At 46.7% G+C, this 21,636-nt stretch overlaps 1 protein-coding gene across 1 annotated transcript; it reads left to right on the top strand.

Annotated features, from left to right (window-relative positions):
• Nucleotides 1–3,041: 3,041 nt before the first annotated feature.
• On the top strand, nucleotides 3,042–21,630 carry LOC119924116 (olfactory receptor 14K1-like; the record flags this gene model as incomplete). The annotated part of the gene is made up of 3 exons (XM_038743162.1): nucleotides 3,042–3,489; nucleotides 14,773–14,825; nucleotides 21,589–21,630. Coding segments are annotated over 3 exons (543 nt in total), but the record flags the coding sequence as incomplete, so codon positions are not given.
• Between the last annotated feature and the right edge of the window lie 6 nt (nucleotides 21,631–21,636).

Genomic DNA, 21,636 nt, shown 5'->3' with positions numbered 1-21,636 from the left:
TGTAAAGCCAATGGTAAAAGTTTCTGTTCGATGCGGAGGTTCATGGGAAATCACAGGAGGTTCCTGAGGAGTGAGGAGATGTGGACTGAACATTTTTCTAGAAATGATCCGGTCAGCAGAGTGAAGTATGATCTGGACTGGGGAAAGACAGGAGGCAGCAAGTTCAGCCAGGAGGCTGCTGCAGTCATCGAGTCAGACTACGATAAGTGCTTGGATCAACATAGCAGCAATTTGGATGGAGAGTTAAGGATGGGATTCAGTGATGTTGTGAAGGTAAAACCAACAGGGTTTGGTGACATATTAAATATGTGGCTTAAATGAGAGAGATGTCGATGATAATGGCATTTGTGAGACAAGGAGGATAGTGGTGTTGTGTTCAGTGATCCTAAAGACAGGGAGGACAGGGTCTGGGGCAGAAGATGAGAAGTTCTGTTTTGAGATGGTTAACAACAGCTGGTGACAACAGGAAATCCAAATAGAAATGTCTTGAAGGCAAGAGTAAATATGAGACTGCTGAGGAGGAGAGAGTCAGGGCTGGAGAGGTAAATTAGGGAATCATCCATGTAGAGGAGGTATTTGAAGTCCTGGGAGCAAATGAATTGTGCAAGGGAGTGGGTGTATCTGTAGAATCAAAGGGGTTCTGAACTGATCCTTGACAGACTCCCACATTTAGAGGGTGGGAGGCAGAGGAGCCTGTGAAAGAGATCACAAAGGGGCAGAAAACTAGGAGAGGACAGTGTCAGTGAAGCCGAGGTTGGGTAATGTTTCCACAAGAAGGGGGAGGTCCACAGTGTTGAAAGCAGCTGAGAGGTCAAGGATGATTAGGATGGAGGCCTTTGGGTTTGGCAAAATGAGATCACTGGTGTCCTTAGGGAATGCAGTTTCAGTGGAGCAAAGGGGGCAGAAACCAGATGGGAGTGGATCAAGGACAGAACTGGAGGAGAAGAAGCAGACATCTTGCTCAGGTGTTTGGAGAGGAGTGGTAGGAGGGAGATAGGACAATAACAGGAGGGAGTTGGGGGAACAAAGAGGGTTTTTTTTTAAGATAGGGGATATGTGAGCACGTTTACAAGTTATGTAGAAGAAGCCACTGGACAGTGAATGGTAGAAGATGGGGTCAGAAGCACTGGTGGAAGGTGTAGATTTTGAGAGGAGATCTACTCTTTACCATGATCCCTGTCAATGAAGGGCATTGAACGACCTTGTGGGAGGGTGCAGTGAATACCAGCTGACTCACTGGCATGGAAATATATCTGGATTCATCTCTCAATCAATTGTTTTTATTAAGTGCTTTTTGGTGCTGAGCACTGTACTAAGCACTGGGAAGCACACAGTACAATAGAGTAGGTTCATTCATTCATTAAATCGTATTTACTGAGCACTTACTGTGTGCAGAGCATTGTACTAAGCACTTGGAAAGTACAATTCGGCAACAGACAACAGTAGGTAGACATGATCCCTTAAGGGGTTTAAGGACTAGTAGGAGAGACAAGCATTACAAGAAATTACAGGCACGAGAAGCAGAAGAGTATAAGGCTACGGACAAAGTGCTGCGCGACTTGGGGGTGGGGTGAATATAAAAGTTCTTAAAGGACACAGACCCAAATGCTAAGAACAATCAATAAATAAATGATACATATTGAGCACTTACTACATGCAGAGCACTGTACTAAGTGCTTGGAAAATCACAGCGCAAAATGACCACTACCCTCAAGGCACTCTGACACTTGTCAGTTTTGTGACTTTGGGGAAGTCACTTAACTTCTCTGTGCCTCAGTTACCTTATCTCTAAAAAGGTGGATTAAATCTGTGAGCCCCACATGGAACAACCTGATTACCTTGCACCTACCCCAGCGCTTGAAACAGTGCTTAGCACATAGTAATCGCTTAACAAACACCATTTTAAAAAAAGGAGCTAACGTACTAGTTGGGGAGATAGGCATTAAAATCAATTACAAGTAGTGGAAGTGGCAGCAAATAAAGATATGGACATAAGTGCTGTGTGTCTGGGAGTGGAGTGAGAAAAAGTTCTCATAGGGTACTGATTCAAGTGTATAAATGACATAAAAGAGAAGGCCAGTAGAGTGGGGAAATGAGAGTACAATCAGAGGAGGCTACTTGGAGGAGATGTGATTTAGTAGGGCATTTGAAGATGGTGTGCATAGGAGTGACATTACAGTAGCCGCATGGCCTAGGGCTGGTAATCAGAGGACCTCAGTTTTAAACTGACTCTGCCACTTGCCTGCTGGGTGTCTTAGCAAGTCATTTAAAGTCTCTGGGCCCTAGTTTCCTCACCTGTAAAATGGGGATTAAGACCCTTTTCCCTCCTACTTAGATGGAGAGGTACTGTTTATTGTGTATCTACCCCAGAACTTAGAACTGCGTTTGGCACATAGTAAGTGCTTAACAGATACCACAATTATTAATTTTTGCTGTTGTGTCTGGGCCAAAATGTACTCCTACCTCCTGTCACCCCATCAGATGATAAATTTTCTTGAGATTGGTTATAGCTCTTCTCCAGAAAACCCCCAAGCCTAATAGCAGACTCAGAAGATGCTCAGTTGGGGATGTTGATTTTGCACCATTCTTCACTCTCACAGGCAGCTCATGTCATCTCCCAGACCATGTCTAACATCACGACGGTGACAGAATTCCTCCTCCTGGGATTTTCCGACATCTGGGAGTTACAGCTGATCCACACTGCGCTGTTCCTCCTGGTCTATCTGGCAGCCCTGATGGGGAATCTCCTCATCATTGCCGTCACCACCCTTGACCGGCAGTTCCACACTCCCATGTACTTCTTCCTCAAGAACCTGTCCGTCCTTGACCTTGGCTACATCTCCATCACAGTCCCCAAATCCGTGTTCAATTCCCTCACGAATGTGAACTCCATCTCTCTGCTGGGCTGCGCTGCCCAGGTATTCTTCGTATTTTTACTCGGTGGATCAGAGATGGCCCTGCTCACGGTGATGTCCCATGACCGCTATGTCGCCATCTGCCGCCCCCTGCACTATGAGATCACCATGCCCCACGGGGCCTGTGTACGCATGTTGGCTGCCTCTTGGTTCAGCAGCAGTTTGAATGCCATCATGTACACAGCCAGCACGTTTTCACTATCCTTCTGTGGCCCCAACACTGTCCACCAGTTCTTCTGCGATGGTCCCCAGTTGCTAAGACTTGCATGCTCCACTGACCATGTCCTGGAAGATGTGAGCTTAGCCATTACCATCTGCTTATCTTTCTTCTGCTTCGTGCTCATCGTGGGCTCCTACGTCCGCATCTTCTCAGCCGTGCTGAGGATGCCATCGGCGGAGGGCCGCTCCAAAGCCTTCTCCACCTGTCTGCCCCACCTGGTCGTCGTCACTCTGTTTGTCACGTCTGGCACTTCTGCCTACCTAAAGCCAATACCAGACTCTCCTTCTGCACTGGACCTGCTGGTATCTGTGTTCTATGCCTTGGTGCCCCCTACCTTTAATCCCCTCATCTACAGCCTGAGAAACCGGGACATGAAGGCAGCGATGGGAAGGCTGCTATGGCCAAAACATTTCCCAAAGGAGCAACAATCAATTGGTTAATAGGTCCTTCTCCACGGACCGCCCTGATCATTCCTCTGACTTAACCAGTCTTCAATCCAGAATGGTTTTACCTCAGCATTGTCTGGGTGACCTAGTGGAAAGAGCACTGGCCTGGGAATCCGAGGGCCTGGATTCTAGTCCTGGGTCTGCCACTGTCTGTAGTGTGACATTGGAAAAATCAGTAAACCTTTCTGTGCCTCTGTTTCCTTATCTATAAAATGGGGATGAAATACCCATTCTCCCTCCTACTTAGACCGAGAGCAAGCTATTTTTCTTCCCTTATTGACACCCATGCCCATCACCCCCTTCAGCAGTTCTGGACATTTAACTCCTTCCTCAGGCCCCCTGTTCCTCCCCCTCCTCCATCAATCAATCAATCAATCAATCAATCGTATTTATTGAGCGCTTACTGTGTGCAGAGCACTGTACTAAGCGCTTGGGAAGTACAAGCTGGCAACATATAGAGACAGTCCCTACCCAACAGTGGGCTCACAGTCTAGAAGGGGGAGACAGAGAACAAAACCAAACATATTAACAAAATAAAATAAATAGAATAGATATGTATAAGTAAAATAAATAAATAGAGTAATAAATATGTACAAACATATATACATATATACAGGTGCTGTGGGGAAGGGAAGGAGGCAAGACGGGGGGATGGAGAGGGGAACGAGGGGGAGAGGAAGGAGGGGGCTCACTCTGGGAAGGCCTCCTGGAGGAGGTGAGCTCTCAGTAGGGCCTTGAAGGGAGGAAGAGAGCTAGCTTGGCGGATGGGCAGAGGGAGGGCATTCCAGGCCAGGGGGGTGACGTGGGCTGGGGGTCGACGGTGGGACAGGCGAGAACGAGGCACGGTGAGGGGATTAGCGGCAGAGGAGAGGAGGGCGTGGGCTGGGCTGGAGAAGGAGAGAAGGGAAGTGAGGTAGGAGGGGGCGAGGGGATGGACAGCCTTGAAGCCGAGGGTGAGGAGTTTCTGCCTGATGCGCAGATTGATTGGTAGCCACTGGAGATTTTTGAGGAGGGGAGTAACATGCCCAGAGTGTTTCTGGATAAAGACAATCCGGGCAACAGCATGAAGTATTGATTGAAGTGGGGAGAGACACGAGGATGGGAGATCAGAGAGGAGGCTGATGCAGTAGTCCCGACGGGATATGATGAGAGCTTGAACGAGCAGGGTAGCGGTTTGGATGGAGAGGAAAGGGCGGATCTTGATAATGTTGCGGAGCTGAGACTGGCAGGTTTTGGTGACGGCTTGGATGTGAAGGGTGGAGTAAAGGATGACACCAAGGTTGCGGGCTTGTGAGACGGGAAGGATGGTAGTGCCGTCAACAGTGATGGGAAAGTCAGGGAGAGGGCAGGGTTTAGGAGGGAAGCCAAGGAGTTCAGTCTTGGACATGTTGAGTTTTAGGTGCCGGGCAGACATCCAGATGGAGATGTCCTGAAGGCAGGAGGAGATGCAAGCCTGGAGGGAGGGGGAGAGAGCAGTGACCATCCCTCACCCCCAACGATCTGGCCACCTACTTCATTAGGAAAATCAACACCATCTGGTCTGAGCGCCCCAAATTCACCCCTCCCCCTTCTCCGTCCCCCCATCTCAACCTTGTCCTCTACTTTCCCATCCTTCCCAGAAGTATCTTCAGATGAGATCTCCTCCCTCCTCTCAAATGCCACCCCATCCACCTGTGCTTCGGGCCCCATTCCCTCTCATCTTATAAAAACTCTCACCCCTTCCCTTCTCCCCTCCTTAACTTCCATCTTCAACCGCTCACTCCCTACTGGTTTCTTCCCCTCTGACTTCACACAAAGCCACGTCTCCCCCATCCTAAAAATACCCTCTCTTGACCCCACTGCCACTTCCAGTTATCACCCTGTCTCCCTCTTACCTTTCCTTTCCAAACTCCTAGAACGAGTCATCTACACTCGCTGCCTCAAATTCCTTAACTCCAATTCTCTCCTAGACACCCTCCAATCTGGCTTCCTTCCCCTACACTCCACTGAAACAGCCCTCTCAAAGCTCACCAATGACCTGATTCTTGAGAAATCCAAAGGGTCCTACTCTATTCTAATCCTCCTCGACTCTTCAGCTGCCTTAGACACTGTGGACCATCGCCTTCTCCTCAACACATTATTCAACCTTGGCTTCACGGACTCCATCCTCTCCTGGTTCTCCTCTTATCACTCTGGCCTTACATTCTCAGTCTCCTTCATGGACTCCTCCTCCCCCTCCCATCCCCTTACTGTAGGGGTTCCTCAAGGGTCAGTTCTTGGTCTCCTTCTGTTCTCCATCTAAACTCACTCCCTTGGTGAACTCATTCACTCCCACAGCTTCAACTATAATAATAATAATGGCATTTATTAAGTGCTTACTATATGCAAAGCACTGTTCTAAGCGCTAGGGAGGTTACAAGGTGATCAGGTTGTCCCAAGGAGGGCTCAAAGTCTTAATCCCCATTTTACAGATGAGGTAAATGAGGCACAGAGAAGTTAAGTGACTTGCCCAAATTCACACAGCTGACAGTTGGCAGAGCAGGGATTTGAACCCATGACCTCTGACTCCAAAGCTCGGGCTCTTTCCACTGAGTCATGCATCCTCTCTACACAGATGACACCCAAATCTACATTTCCTCCCCTGTTCTCCCTCCCTCCCTCCAGGCTCGAATCTCCTCCTGCCTTCAGGACATCTCCACCAGGATGTCCGCCCACCACCTTCAGATCAACATTTCCAAGACTGAGCTCCTTATTTCCCTCCCAAACCCTGTCCTCTCCCTGACTTTCCCATCACTGTGGCAGCACTATGATCCTTCCGGTCTCATAACCCCACAGTCTTTGTGTAATCATTGACTTCGCTTTCTCATTCACCCCACACATCCAATCCGTCACCAAAACCTGCCCATCTCACCTTCACAACAGCGCCAAGATCTGCCCTTTCCTCTGCATCCAAACAGCTACCTTGTTGGTACAATCCCTCATCCTATCCTGACTGGATTACTGCGTCAGCCTCCTCTCTGATCTCCCATCCTCCTATCTCTCCCCGCTTCAGTCCATACTTCACTCTGCTGCCCGGATTATCTTTCTACGGAAACGCCCTGGGCATGTAATTCCCTCTTCAAAAGTCTCCAGTGGTTGCCTATCAACCTATGCATGAAGCAAAAACTCCTCACTATTGGCTTCAAAGCTCTCCATCACCTTATGCCCTCCTACCTTACCTTCTTTATCTCCTTCAACAGCCCAGCCCGCACCCTCCACTCCTCTGCCGCTAACTGCCTCAATGTGCCTCGTTCTCGCCTATCCCATCATCGACCCCTGCCCCATGTCCTACCACTGGCCTGGAATGCCCTCCATTCAATACATGCAATACAATCCACCAAACTAGCTCTCTTCCTCCCTTCAAAGCCCTACAGAGAGCTCACCTCCACCAGGAAGCCTTCCCAGACTGAGCCCCCCTTTTCCTGGGCTCCTCCACCACTCCTCATCATCCCCACTCCCTCCCTCTGACCTACCCCCTTCCCCTCCCCACAGCACTTGTGTATATTTGTAAATATCTATTACTCTGTTTTATTAATGATGTGTAAATATCTATAACTCTATTTATCTATTTTGATGATATTGACACCTGTCTACTTGTTTTGTTTTGCTGTCTGTCTCCCCCTTCTAGACTGTGAACCTATTGCTGAGTGGGGCTGTCTCTATGTGGTGCTGAATTGTACTTTCCAAGCACTTAGTACAGTGCTCTGCATACTGTAAGCACTCAATAAATACGATTGAATGAAATGAATGAATGAAAGGACTGTGTTTGAACCCAACAAACTATATCCAATACAGTGCTGGCATATGGTAAGTGCTTAACAGATATCACGATTATAATTATCATTATGAAGCTTGAAATCTTGACCAGTGGCCATGAACACTCCAAGGAGGGGTCCAGGAAAAACGCAGACTACAATTCTTACCCACTCCATGCCTTGCTATACTGAGAGACATCGTTGTTTCCCTTCTCCTTTCTTCTACCTTCCCCTTATTTACACTGTCTCCCTCCCACTTCCCCCTTGTCTTTATTTTCCTCTCAAACGAAGAGTGAGCAGTCAGTCTGACGCACAAATGGAAGGTTTGGTGAAAAACTGGGAGAGAATTCTGAAGACATGAGATGGAGTGGGAAAATCTGGAATAGATCTCTTTCTGTTTGTTTTTGTTAGAGTGTAAACTCCTGGTGGGCAGATGACGTATCTCTCCTTTACGTTTACCTTTCCAAATGGTTCATACTGAGCATTGCGGCTAGTGGGACCTCAATAAATACCATTCCAAATCAATCAATGGTATTTATTAACTGATTATTGTGTTCGGAGCACTGTACCAAATGCTTGGGGCTGTACGGTATAATAGCATTGGTAGACACAATCCCTTGCTCGGACAGCTTACAATCGTAGTGGAATGAATCAAATTAAGAAGTTCCAACTGCTCTTACCCAGAAAAGAATTAAACAATCATTCAGTGGTATTTATAATAATAATAATAATAATAATAATAATAATAATAATGGCATTTGTTAAGTGCTTACTATATGCAAAGCACTATTCTAAGTGCTGGGGGGGATACAAGGTGATCAGGTTGTCCCACGTGGGGCTCACAGTCTTAATCCCCATTTTACAGATGAGGTAACGGAGGCTCAGAGAAGTTAAGTGAATTGCCCAAGGTCACACAGCAGACATGTGGCGGAGCTGGGATTAGAACCCATGACCTCTGACTCCCAAGCCCACGCTCTTTCCACTGAGCCCAGCTGCTCTCATTTTAACAATTTAACAATTTTTCCAATTCTTCTTCTTCTGTTGCTTTCCAAACCTTGGGATATGATGACTGAACCTTCCCAATCCCTTAAAAGGAAACAATCGCAAAGACAAAGTAGACATCCAGATCTGTACATATGTATGATACCGAATAACGTATATCTGCTTTTAGCCCCTTAGCCAGGCTAAGGCTTTGTTGACTCCTTAATGTGTGCTGAGCAGTTACTAGTCACTTGGGGGAGTACAATAAAATATAATTGGTAAACATGATCTCTGGGGTCTGACTCACAAACATCATGGCAGTTTATTAATTACTGGTGGTAAGATTGAGCTCCTTGAGGGCAGGGGTCGTGTTTCTGAACTCAGAACACGTTGTCCTTTCTGGACATTGATAAACCCAACTATTCTTTCACTGCAGTCGACCCTGCAATTTACCATCGCTCTGTGCTGAATTTTCTAGTCTGAGGAAATCGTGACTAGCACAGACCAGCCTCCATCGTCCCCATGGACCTGCTGAGAATTTCATGTTAGGGAGTAGTTTTCCAATTCCAGTTCGTCCAGGTGTGAAAATGACAACTGTGTCAATTCTCAGTTTCGTGACTGTGGTTGTCCTGTATTTATCTGTTTCTTGTTATTCTTTGCTACCCTTGGCTTGCTCAGATTCAGGCTCCATGACAAAGAGGGGAGCCTTCAGCTGTTTCCTGTGGAGACAACATTGCTGCCCACCCTCCCCAGGTGCCAAGGAGTCCAGCACCAAAAGCCTCTGCTGAAATGGGGCATCCCCGAGTTGTCACAGCAGTTTGTTCCCTGCTCCCTCCTTTTTCCCTTTCCAAACCACAGTCTGAGTTGAGCTCCTGTGCCCTGCAGCACACACAGAGAACCATGCTGTCTGCTGCTACCAAGGGATAAGTGAAGGGAGCAAGTCAGGGTGCCATAGAAGGGAAAGGAAGAAGGGGAAAGGAGGGCTTAGTCAGGGAAGGCCTCTTCGAGGAGATGTACCTTCAATAAGTCTTGGAAGGTGAAGACAGTAATTTTCATTCTGATATGAGGAGCAAAGGCATTCCAGGCCAGAGGTTGGACATGGGCAAGAAGTTGGTAGTGAGATAGATGAGGTCAAGGTAAAGTGAGCTGGTTAGCATTGAAGAAGTGAGGTGCGTGGGCTGGGTTGTAGTAGGAGAGTAGCAAAGTCAGGTAGGAGGGGGCAAGGTGATTGACTGCTTTAATACCTCTGGTGAGGAGTTTTCGTTTGATGCGGAGGTGGATAGGCAACCATTGGAGTTTCTTGAGGAGTGGGGAAACAAGAACTAAACATTCTTGTAGAAAAATGATCTGGGCAGCAGAGTACAGTATGGACTGGAGTGGGGAGAGACAGGGGGCCGGGAGATCAGCAAGGAGGCTGATACGGTAATCAAGGTGGGGTAGGAGAAGTGATTGGATTAATGTGGTAGTAGTTTGGATGGAGAGGAAAGAGCAGATTTTAGCAATGTCATGTAGGATGATTTGACAGGATTTAGTGATGGATTGGAATACTTGGGTTGAATGAGAGAGAGGAGTCAAGGATAATACCAGGGTTTACTTGTCAGTAAAGAGGGGTTTGAAATACAGGCACAGTGATCTAGAGAGGATCTCCATCTGGAAACTGTGTAGGAGAATGTCCTCATAAATCAATCAATAAATCTATCAGTCTTACTAATTGACCATTTACTGTGGGCAGAACACTGTACTAAGCAATGGCAAAGTACAATCGAGTCAGTGGACATGATCTGACTGCAAGGGGCTTTCCATCTGGCCGGGAAGAGTCATGGTCCCTCCTTGCCATGCTTTTGCCAGGCTTGTGTCTGCTGGGTTGGTTTTAAGGTGCTGAGGTGTCACGTTATCATGGTCAATCTGAGACTGAGGAGAAGGCAGACCCAATTCCTCCCTGGTTGTGCCCTGGGAACAGCCCCATCTCTGAAACCAGGTGGCCTGCCCACTGGCCCGGATCTGCACTCTGGAGACCCTTTGGGACTTGTACAGCTCCCACTGCTGGGACTTTGCGGTCAACAAGGCTGTACCAGTCACAGAACAGTCCAGCCCCAGGAGACAATCTAGGGTGCTTAAAAGCAAAATGATTTTCCAGTTAGCCAACCTCCACAAGATGCGATCGATGACCTGCAGACCCACAGGATAAGGAGAGCAGCAGGGGACATTAGGCACAAACCCACCCCAGGTCAGTGAGTTCCTCCTGAAATGCATGGGATTGATCAAGCACTCACTCCAAACACGATGCTAAATGCTGAGCTAAACACAAGGTATCAATAAGATGTGGGGAGAGACCCCACTCTGGTCCTCAGTAGGGGAAATGAAGGCTTGAGAAGCGAAGGTCTCTTGGAAGAGATGTGATTCTTATAAGGCTTTGAAGATAGGGAGAGTGATAGTCTGCCACATATTAACAGGGGTAGAGTCCCAGGATAGAGGCAGGATGTAGGCCAGTGGTCAGAGGTGAGGTAAACAAGATAGAGGTACACTGTGTAGGTTGGCAGTAGAGTAGTTATGCATGTGGCCTGGGTTGTAGTGGGTATTCAGCCAAATAAGGCATGAAGGGCCGGGCCAATTGAGAATTTAAAAGCTGAGGGCAAGGCATCTCTATTCGATGTGGAAGTGGATGGGCAACCGCTGGAGATTTTTGAGGACTGGAGAGAACAATCAATCGATTAATCTATCAATCCCATTTATTAAATACTTACTGTGTTCAAAGGACTATACTAATCATTTGGGAGAGTACAATACACCGATAGACACATCCCCAGCCCACAACGAGCTTACAGTCTGGAGCGGGAGAAGACATTAATATAATCAAATGAATTACAGAAATATACATAAGTGCTGTGGGGCTGATGAAGGGATGAAGAAAGGGTACAAATCCAAGTGTCAGGGTGATGCCAAGGGAGTGGGAGAAGAGGAAATGAAGGCTTAGTTAAAGAAGACCTCTTAGAGGAGATGTGCTTGCGATAAGACTTTGAAGGTGGGGAGAACGATCGTCTGTCAGATACGAAGAGTAAGGGCACTCCAGGAGAGACGCATGATGTGGGTGAGAGGGTGGCAGTGAGGTAAACGAGTCTGAGGTGCAGTGAGTAGGTTGACAATAGAGGCATGAAATGTGCGGACTGGATTGTAGTAGGAAATCTGGCAGGTAAGATAGGAGGGGGCAAGGCCATTGAGCGCTGGAATGCCAATAGTAAAAGAATCTGTTTAATGCGGAGGTTAATGGGAAACCACTGGAGGTTCCTGAGGAGTAGGGAGATGTGGACTGAACATTTTTCTAGAAAAATGATCCGGTCAACAGAGTGAAGCATGAACTGGACTTGGGAAAGACAGGAGGCAGCAAGGTCAGGCAGGAGGCTGCTGCAATCATCAAGTAGGCTACGATAAGTACTTGGATCAACATAGCAGCAATTGGGATGGAGAGTTAAGGATGGATTTCAGTGGTGTTGTGAAAGTAAAACCAACAGGGTTTGGTGACATTGAATATGTGGGTTAAATGAGAGAAATGTCGATAATGATGGCAAGGGTACTGACTTGTGAACCAAGGAGGCTAGTGGTGTTGTCTTCAGTCATCCTAAAGATGGTGGGAGTACAGGGTCTGGGGCAGAAGATGAGGAGTTCTGTTTTGAGCTTGTTAACTTTGAGGTGACAACTGGAAATCCAAATAGAAATGTCTTGAAGGCAAGAGTAAATATGAGACTGCTGAGAAGGAGACAGTCAGAGCTGGAGAGGTAGCTTAGGGAATCATCCATGTGGAGAAGGTAGTTGAAGTCATGGGAGCAAATGAATTGTCCAAGGGAGTGGGTGTACCTGGAGAATTAAAGGGGATCTAGAACCGATCCTTGAGGGACCCCAACCCCCCCGTTTAGAGGGTGGGAGGCAGAAGAGCCTGTGAAAGAGATTGGCAAGGAGCAGAAAACTAGGTGAGGACAGTGTCAGGGAAGCCGAGGTTGGATAATGTTTCCACAAGAAGGGGGTGGTCAACAGTGTTGAAGGCAGCTGAGTAGTCAAGGGTGATTTGGATGGAGGCCTTTGGTTTTGGCAGAAGGAGATCACTGGTGACCTTAGAGAAGGCAGTTTCAGTGGAGCAAAGGGGGCCGAAACCAGAATGGAGTGAATCAAAGACAGAATTGGAGGAGAAGAAGCAGGCAACTTGCTCAAGGAGTTTGGAAAGAAATGATAGGAAGGACGTAGGACAATGGGAGTTGTGGGGACAAAGAGAGTTTTTTTTTTTAAGATAGGGGATAGGTGAGCATGTTTACTAGCGATGCAGAAGAAGCCACTGGAAAGGGAATGGTAGAAAACGGGGTCAGGAGCATTGGTGGAGGGTGTAGATTTTGAGAGGAGTTCTACTCTTTACCATGATCCCTTTCAGTGAAGGGCAGTGGATAACCTTGTGGGAGGGTGCAGTAAATACCTGCTGACTCACAGGCATGGAAATATATCTGAATTCCGCCTGGAATCATATCTCAATCAATTGTATTTATTAAGTGCTTTTTGGTGCAGAGCACTGTACTAAGCACTGGGAAGAGCACAGTACAATAGAGCTGGTAAACACGATCCCTTCCCTTAAGGGGTTTATAGACTAGTAGGAGAGACAAACATTAAAATAAATTACAGGTAGGGGAAGCAGCAGAGTCTAAGATTATGGACAAAGTCCTGTGTGATGGGGGTGGGGTGAATATCGAAGTTCTCAAAGGATACAGACCCTAATGCTTAGATCAATCAATAAATAAATGATACTAATTGAGCACTTATTTCGTGCAGAGCAATATACTAAGTGCTTAGAAAATTACAGCGCAACATGACCACTGCCCTTAAGGAGTTCCGCCACTTGTCAGCTTCGTGACTTTGGGCAAGTCACTTAAGTTCTCTGTGCCTCACTTACCTCATCTGTAAAAAAGGGGATTAAAACTGTGAGCCCCACGTGGGACAAGCTGACTACCTTGCATCTGCCCTGGCGCTTAGAATAGCACTTGGCAAATAGTAATCGCTTAACAAATACCATTTTTAAAAAGGAGCTAGCAATACTAGTTGGGGAGACAGGCATTAAAATAAATTACAAGTAGTGGAAGTGGCAGCAAATAAAGATATGGACATTAGTGCTGTATGTCTGGGGGTGAAGTGAGAAAAAAACGTTTTCAAAGGGTAAAGATTCAACTGTATAGATGACATAGAAGAGAAGGCCAATAGAGTGGGGAAATGAGAGAATAAACAGAGGAGGCTACTTGGAGGAGATGTGATTTAGCAGTATTTTTGAAGATGGTGCGAGTAGGAGTGACATTACAGTAGCCGCATGGCCTCGGGCTGGTAGTCAAAGGACCTCAGTTTTAACCTGACTCTGCCACTTGCCTGCTGGGTGTCTTAGCAAGTCATTTAACATCTCTGGGCCCCAGTTTCCTCACCTGTAAAATGGGGATTAAGACCCTTCTCCCTCCTACTTAGATGGTGAGGTAGTGTTTACAGTGTATCTACCCCAGCACTTAGAACTGCATTTGGCACATAGTAAGTGCTTAACAGATACCACAGTTATTATTTTTTGCTGTTGTATCTGGGCCAAAATGCACTCCTGCCTTCTGTCACCCCATCAGATGATAAATGTTCTTGAGATTGGTTATAGCTCTTCTCCAGAAAACCCCCAACACTAATAGCAGACTCAGAAGATGCTCAGTTTGGGGTGTTGACTTTGCATCATTCTTCACTCTCACAGGCAGCTCATGTCTCCCAGACCATGTCTAACATCACGACAGTGACAGAATTCCTCCTCCTGGGATTCTCCGACATCCGGGAGTTGCAGCTGATCCAAGCTGCGCTGCTCCTCCTAGTCTATCTGGCAGCCCTCATGGGTAATCTCTTCATCGTTGCCATCACCACCTTTGACCGGCAGTTCCACACCCCCATGTACTTCTTCCTCAAGAACCTGTCAGTCATTGACCTCGGCTACATCTCCATCACAGTCCCCAAATCCGTATTCAATTCCCTCACAAATATCAACTCCATCTCTCTGCTGGGCTGCGCTGCTCAGGTATTCCTCATATTTTTATTCATTGGATCAGAGTTGGCCCTGCTCACGGTGATGTCCCACGACCGCTATGTTGCCATCTGCCGCCCCCTGCACTATGAGATCATCATGGCCCACGGGGCCTGTGTAGGCATGTTGGCTGCCTCTTGGTTCAGCAGCTGTTTGAATGCCATCCTGTACACAGCCAGCACCTTCTCTCTATCCTTCTGTGGCCCCAACACTGTCCACGAGTTCTTCTGCGATGGTCCCCAGTTGATAAGGCTTGTATGTTCCACTGACCATGTCCCAGGAAATGTGAGTTTAGCCATCAGCACATGCTTAGCTTTCTTCTGCTTCGTGCTCATCGTGGGCTCCTACGTCCCCATCTTCTCAGCCGTGCTGAGGATGCCGTCGACGGAGAGCCACTTCAAAGCCTTCTCCACCTGTGTACCCCACCTGGTCATCGTGGCTCTGTTTATCATGTCTGGCACCTCTGCCTACTTAAAGCCAATACCAGACTCTCCCTCTGCACTGGACCTGCTGGTGACTGTGTTCTATGCCGTGGTGCCCCCTACTCTTAATCCCCTCATCTACAGCCTGAGGAACCGGGACATGAAGGCAGCGATGGGAAGGCTGCTGTGGCCAAAATATTTCCTAAAGGAGAAACTATCTGTCGGATAAAAGGTCTTTCTCCATGGACTGCCCTGACCATGGCTCTGACTTAACCAGTCTTCACTCCAGAATGGTTTTACCTCAGCATTGTCTGGGTGACCTGTGGAAAGAGCAGTTGCCTGGGAGTCCGAGGACCTGGATTCCAGTCCTGGGTCTGCCACTGTCTGTAGTGTGACATTGGAAAAGTCAGTAAAACTTTCTGTGCCTCTGTTTCACTATCTGTAAAATGGAAATGAAGTAACCATTCTCTCTCCTACTTTGACTGAGAGCCTATGTGGGGTAAGAACTGTGTGCTTGGCGTATGGTAAGTGCTTAACAGATATCACAATTATCATTATCATTATAAAGCTTGAAATCTTGACCAGTGGCCATGAATGCTCCATGGAGGGGTCCAGGAAAAACAGAGACTACAATTCTTACTCACTCCATGCCTTGCTACAGTGAGAGACGTCTTTGTTTCCCTTCTCCTTTCTTCTCTCCTTCCCTCTATTACACTGCCTCCCTCTCACTTTCCCCTTTTCTTTATTTTCCTCTCAAATGAAAAGTGAGCAGTCAGTCTGAAGTACAAATGGAGGGTTTGGTGGAAAACTTGGAGAGTAATCTGAACACGTGTCATGGAATTGGAAAATCTGGAATAGATTCTTTCTATTTGTTGTTGTTAAAGTGTAAACTCCTGGTGGGCAGATGACATATCTCTCCTTTCTGTTTACCTTTCCAAATGCTTCATACTGTGCATTGCAGCTAGTGGGACCTCAATAAATACCATTCCAAATCAATCAATGGTATTTATTAAGTGCTTACTGCGAGAGGAGCACTCTATCAAGTGCTTGGGAGAGTACAGAATAATAGCATCAGTAGACACAATCCCTTGCCTCGGATAATTTACAATCTTAGTGGAATGAATCAAATTAAGAAGCTCCAACGGCTCTTACCCAGAAGAGAATTGATCAATCATTCAGCAGTATTTATTGACTCCTTACTATCTGCTGAGCACTTACCAGTCACGTGGGAGGGTAAAATAAAATATAGTTGGTAAACATGATCTCTGGGGTCTGACTCACAAAATTCATGGCAGTTTCTTAATTTCTGGTGGTAAGATTGATCTCCTTGAGGGCAGGGGTAGTGTTTATGAACTCAGAACACACTGTCCTACCTGGACATTGATAAACCCAAATATTCTCTCACTGCAATCAACCCTGCAATTTACCATCTCTCTGTGCTGAATTTTCTATTATGAGGAAATCCTCACTAGCACAAATCAGCCTCCATCCTCCCCAAGACTCTACTGAGAATTTCTTGTTAGAGTGTGGCTTTCCAACTCCAGTATGTCTGTACATGTGTGAAAACGACAACTGTGTCATTTCTCTATTGTGTGACTGTGGTTGCTCTGTATTTTTCTGTTTCTTGTTGTTCTGTGCTACCCTTGGCTTCCTCAGGTTCAGGTTCCATGACAAAGAGGGGAGCCTTGGGCTGTTTCCTGTGGAGACAACACTGGGGTCCACCCACCCCAGGTGTCAAGGAGTCCAGCACCGAAAGCCTTTGCTGCCATGGGGCATCCCCGGGTTGCCATAGCAGTTTGTTCCCAGCTCCCTCTTTTTCCCCTTTCAAAACCACAGTTTGAGTTGAGCTCCTGTGACCTGCAGCACACACAAAGAACTATGCTGTCTGCTGCTATCAAGGGATGAATGAAGGGAGTAAGTCAGGGTGTCATAGAAGGGAAAGGGAGAAGAGGAAAGGAGGGCTTAGTCAGGGAAGGCCTCTTGGAGGAGATGTGCCTTCAATAAGGTTTTGAAGGGGGAGAGAGTAATTTTTGTCTCCTATGAGGAGGAAGGGCATTCCAGGCCTGAGGTAGGACATAGGCAAGCTGTTGGTGGTGAGATACATGAGGACAAGGTACAGTGAAAAGGTTATCATTATAGGAGCGAAGTCTGTGTGCTGGGTTGTAGTAGGAGAGTAGCAAACTCAGGTAGGAGGGCGCAAGGTGAATGAGTGCTTTAAAACCTGTGGTGAGGAGTTTTTGTTTGATGTGGAGGTGGATAGGCAAGCATTGGAGTTTCTTGAGGAGTGGGGAAATGTGGACTAAACATTTCTGTAGAAAATGATCTGGGCAGTAAAGTATGGACTGCAGTGGGGAGAGACAGGAGGCTGGGAGGTCAGCAAAGAGGCTGATATAGTAATCAAGGGGTGGGTGGTAAGATAAGTGATTGGATTAATGTGGTAGTAGTTTGGATCGAGAGGAAAGGGCAGATTTTAGCAATGTCTTGATGGACTAATCGACAGGATTTAGTGATAGATTTGAATATTTGGTTGGAATGAGAGAGAGGAGTCAAGGATAATACCAGGGTTTACTTGTCAGTAAAGAGGGGTTAGAAATACAGGCACAGTGATCTAGAGAGGATCTCCATCTGGAAAATGTGTAGGAGGATGTCCTCATAAATCAGTCAATAAATCTATCAATCTTACTAATTGACCATTTACTGTGGGCAGAACACTGTACTAAGCACTGGAAAAGTACAATAGAGTTAATAAACATGATCCCTGACCCCAAGGGGCTTTCCATCTGCCAGGGAAGAGTCATGGTCCCTCCCTTCCATGCCTTTGCCAGGCTTGTGTCTGCTGGGTTGGCTTCAAAGTGCCGAGGTATCACGTCATCATGGTCAATCTGAGACTGAGGAGAAGGCAGAACCAATTCCTCCCTGGTTGTGCCCTGGGAACAGTCCCATCTCTGAAACCAGGTGGCCTGCCCCACTGGCCCGGATCTGCACTCTGGAGACCCTTTGGGACTTGTACTGCTCCCACTTCTGGGACTTTGCGGTGGACAAGGCTGTGCCAGTCACAGAACAGTCCAGCCCCAGGAGACAATCTATGATGCTTAAAATCGAAATGATTTTACAGTTAGCCAACCTCCACACGACGTGATCATTGGCCTGCAGATGACAGGATGAGGGAGCAGCAGGGGCAATTAAGCACGAACCCACCCCAGGTCAGTGAGTTCCTCCTGAAATGCATGGGATTGATCAAGCACTCACTCCAAACACGATGCTAAATGCTGAGCTAAACACAAGTTATCAATAAGATGTGGGGAGAGACCCCCCTCTGGTCCTCAGTAGGGGAAATGAGGGCTTGAGGGGGGAAGTCCTCTTGGAAGAGGTGAGATTCTTATAAGGCTTTGAAGATAGGGAGAGTGAGAGTCTGCCAGATATTAACAGGGTTAGAGTCCCAGATTAGGGGCAGGATATCGGCAAGTGGTCAGAGGTGAGGTAGACATGATTGAGGTACAATGAGTAGGTTGGCATTAGAGTAGTGAAGCATGTGACCTGGGTTGTAGTGTGTAATCAGCCAGGTAAGATATGAAGGGCCGGGCCGATTGAGAATTGAAAAGCTGAGAGCAAGGCATTTCTATTCTATGTGGAGGTGGATGGGCAACCGCTGGGGATTTGGGGGGACTGGAGAGACCAATCAATCGATTAATCAGTCAATCATATTTATTAAACACTTACCGTATACAAAGGACTGTACTAATCATTTGGGAGAGTACAATGCAACAATAAAAAGACACATCCCCAGCCTACAACGAGCTTACAGTCTGGAGTGTGCGATGGACATTAAAATTAATAAACTACAGATAAGTATATAAGTGCTGTGGGGCTAACGGAGGGGTGAAGAGAGGGTACAAATCCTAGTGCAAGGGTGATGCAGAGGGAGTGGGAGGAGAGGAAATGAAGGCTTAGTTAGGGAAGACCTCTTGGAGGAGACAATGGACATTAAAATAAATAAACTACAGATAAGTATATAAGTGCTGTGGGGCTAACGGAGGGGTGAAGAGATGGTACAAATCCTAGTGCAAGGGTGATGCAGAGGGAGTGGGAGAAGAGGAAATGAAGGCTTAGTTAGGGAAGACCTCTTGGAGGAGATGTGCTTGCGATAAGACTTTGAAGGTGGGGAGGATGTCATCTGTCAGATATGAAGATTAAGGGCACTACAGGTCAGAGGTATGATGTGGGTGAGAGGTGGCAGTGACGTATATGAGACTGAGGGGCAGTGAGTAGGATGACATTAGAGGAGTGAAATGTGCAGGCTGGGTTGTAGGAGGAAATGGGGGAGGTAAGGTAGTAGGGGGCAAGGCCATTGAGCGCTGGAAAGCTGATGGTAAAAGTTTCGGTTTGATGTGGAGGGTCATGGGAAACCACTGGAGGTTCCTGAGGAGTGGAGAGATGTGGACTGAGCATTTTTCTAGAAAATGATCCAATCAGTAGAGTGAAAAGTGAACTGGACTGGGAAAAGACAGGAGGCAGCAAGGTCAGCCAAGAGGCTGCTGCAGTCATCAAGTCAGACTACGATACGTGCTTGGATCAACATAGCAGCAATTAGTATGGACCATTAAGGATGGGTTTCAATGGTGTTGTGAAGGTAACAGCAACAGGATTTGGTGACATATTGAATATGTGGGTTAAATGAGAGGGATGTTGATGATAATGGCAAGGGTACAGACTAGTGAGACAAGGAGGATAATGGTGTTGTCTTCAGTGATCTTAAAGACAAGGGGAGGACAGAGTCTGGGTCAGAAGATGAGGAGTTCTGTTTTAAGCTTGTTAACTTTGAGGTGACAACAGGAAATCCAAATAGAAATGTCTTGAAGGCAAGAGTAAATATGAGACTGCTGAGAAGGAGAGAGTCAGAGCTGGAGAGGTAGATTAGGGAATCATCCATGTAGAGAAGGTAGTTGAAGTCATGGTAGCAAATGAATTGTCCAAGGGAGGGGTTGTATCTGGAGAATAAAAGGGGATCTAGAACCAATCCTTGAGGGACTCCTAGATTTAGAGGGTGGGAGGCAGAGGAGCCCGTGAAAGAGATCGTAAAGGAGCGGAAAACTAGAAGACAATGTCAGTGAAGCCGAGGTTGAATAATGTTTCCACAAGAAGGGGGTGGTCAGCAGTGTTGAAGGCAGCTGAGAGGTCAAGGAAGATTAGGATGGAGGCCATTGGATTGGGCAAAAGGAGATCACTGGTGACCTTAGAGAAGGTGGTTTCAGTGGGTGAAAGGGGACGGAAACCAGATTGGAGTGGATCAAGGACAGAATTGGAGGAGAAGTGACAACTTGCTCAAGGAGTTTGGAGTGGAATGGTAGGAGGGAGATAGGACAAGAGTTGGTGGGAGTTGTAGGGACAAAGAGGGTTTTTTTGAAGATAAGGGATACGTGAGCATGCTTACAAGCAATGTAGAAGAAGCCACTGGAAAGTGAATGGTAGAAGATGAGGTCAGAAGCACGGGTGGAGGTTGTAGATTTTGAGAGGAGGTCTACTCTTTACCATGATCCCTGTCAATGAAAGGCAGTGGACGACCTTGTGGGAGGGTGCAGTAAATATCTGCTGACTCACTGGCATGGAAATATATCTGGATTCTACCTGGAATCATATCTCAATCAATTGTATTTGTTAAGTGCTATTTGGTGCAGAGCACTGTATGAAGCACTGGGGACAGCACAGTACAATAGAGTAGGTAGACGATGATGCCTTTCCTTAAGGGATTTATAGAATAGTAAGAGAGACAAGCATTAAAATAAATTACAAATAAGGGAAGCAACAGAATATAAGACTATGGGCAAAGTGCTGTGCGACTGGGGGTGCGGTGAATATCGAAGTTCTTAAAGGATACAGACCCTAATGCAAAGATCAATCAATACATAAATGATACTTATTGAGCACTTACTATGTGCAGAGCACTGCATCAAGTGCTTGGAAAATTACAGCACAACATGACCACTGCCCTCAAGGAGCTCCGCCACTTGTCAGCTTTGTGACTTTGGGCAAGTCACTTAACTTCTCTGTGCCTCAGTTTTACAGTGCCATCTGTAAAAAAAGGGGATTAAAACTGTGAGCCCCACGTGGCGTGGGAAAACCTGATTACCTTGCATCTACCGCAGCACTCAGAAAAGTGCTTGGCACATAGTAATCACTTAAATACCATTTTTGAAAAAAGGAGCTAATAATACTAGTTGGGGAGACAGGCATTCAAATAAATTACAAGAAGTGAAAGTGGCAGCAAATAAAGATATGGACATAAATGCTGTATGCCTGGGGGAGAAGAGAGAAAAAAAGTTCTCAAAGGGTACTGATTCAAGTGTATAGATGACATCGAAGAGAATGCCAGTACAGTGGGGAAATGAGAGTATAATCAGAGGAGGCTACTTGGCAGAGATGTGATTCAGTAGGGTTACTGAGTAGCCGCATGGCCTAGGGTTGGTAGTCAGGGGACCTCTGTTTTAACCTGACTCTGCCACTTGCCTGCTGGGTGATCATAGCAAGTCATTTAACCTCTCTGGGCCCCAGTTTCATCACCTGTAAAATGGGGATTAAGACCCTTCTCCCTCCTACTTAGATGGTGAGGTACTGTTTATCGTGTATCTACCCCAGCACTTAGAACTGCATTTGACACATAGTAAGTGCTTAACAGATACCACAATTGTTATTTTTTGCTGTTGTATCTGGGCAAAAATGCACTGCTGCCTCCTGTCACCCATCAGATTATACTTTTTCAGGAGATTGCTTATAGCTCTTCTCCAGAAAACCCCCAACACTAATAGCAG

The sequence above is a fragment of the Tachyglossus aculeatus genome, unplaced genomic scaffold (genome assembly GCF_015852505.1).
Source record: "Tachyglossus aculeatus isolate mTacAcu1 unplaced genomic scaffold, mTacAcu1.pri scaffold_82_arrow_ctg1, whole genome shotgun sequence".
Taxonomy (NCBI): domain Eukaryota; kingdom Metazoa; phylum Chordata; class Mammalia; order Monotremata; family Tachyglossidae; genus Tachyglossus; species Tachyglossus aculeatus.
This window is presented reverse-complemented; position numbering and strand designations above follow the sequence as displayed.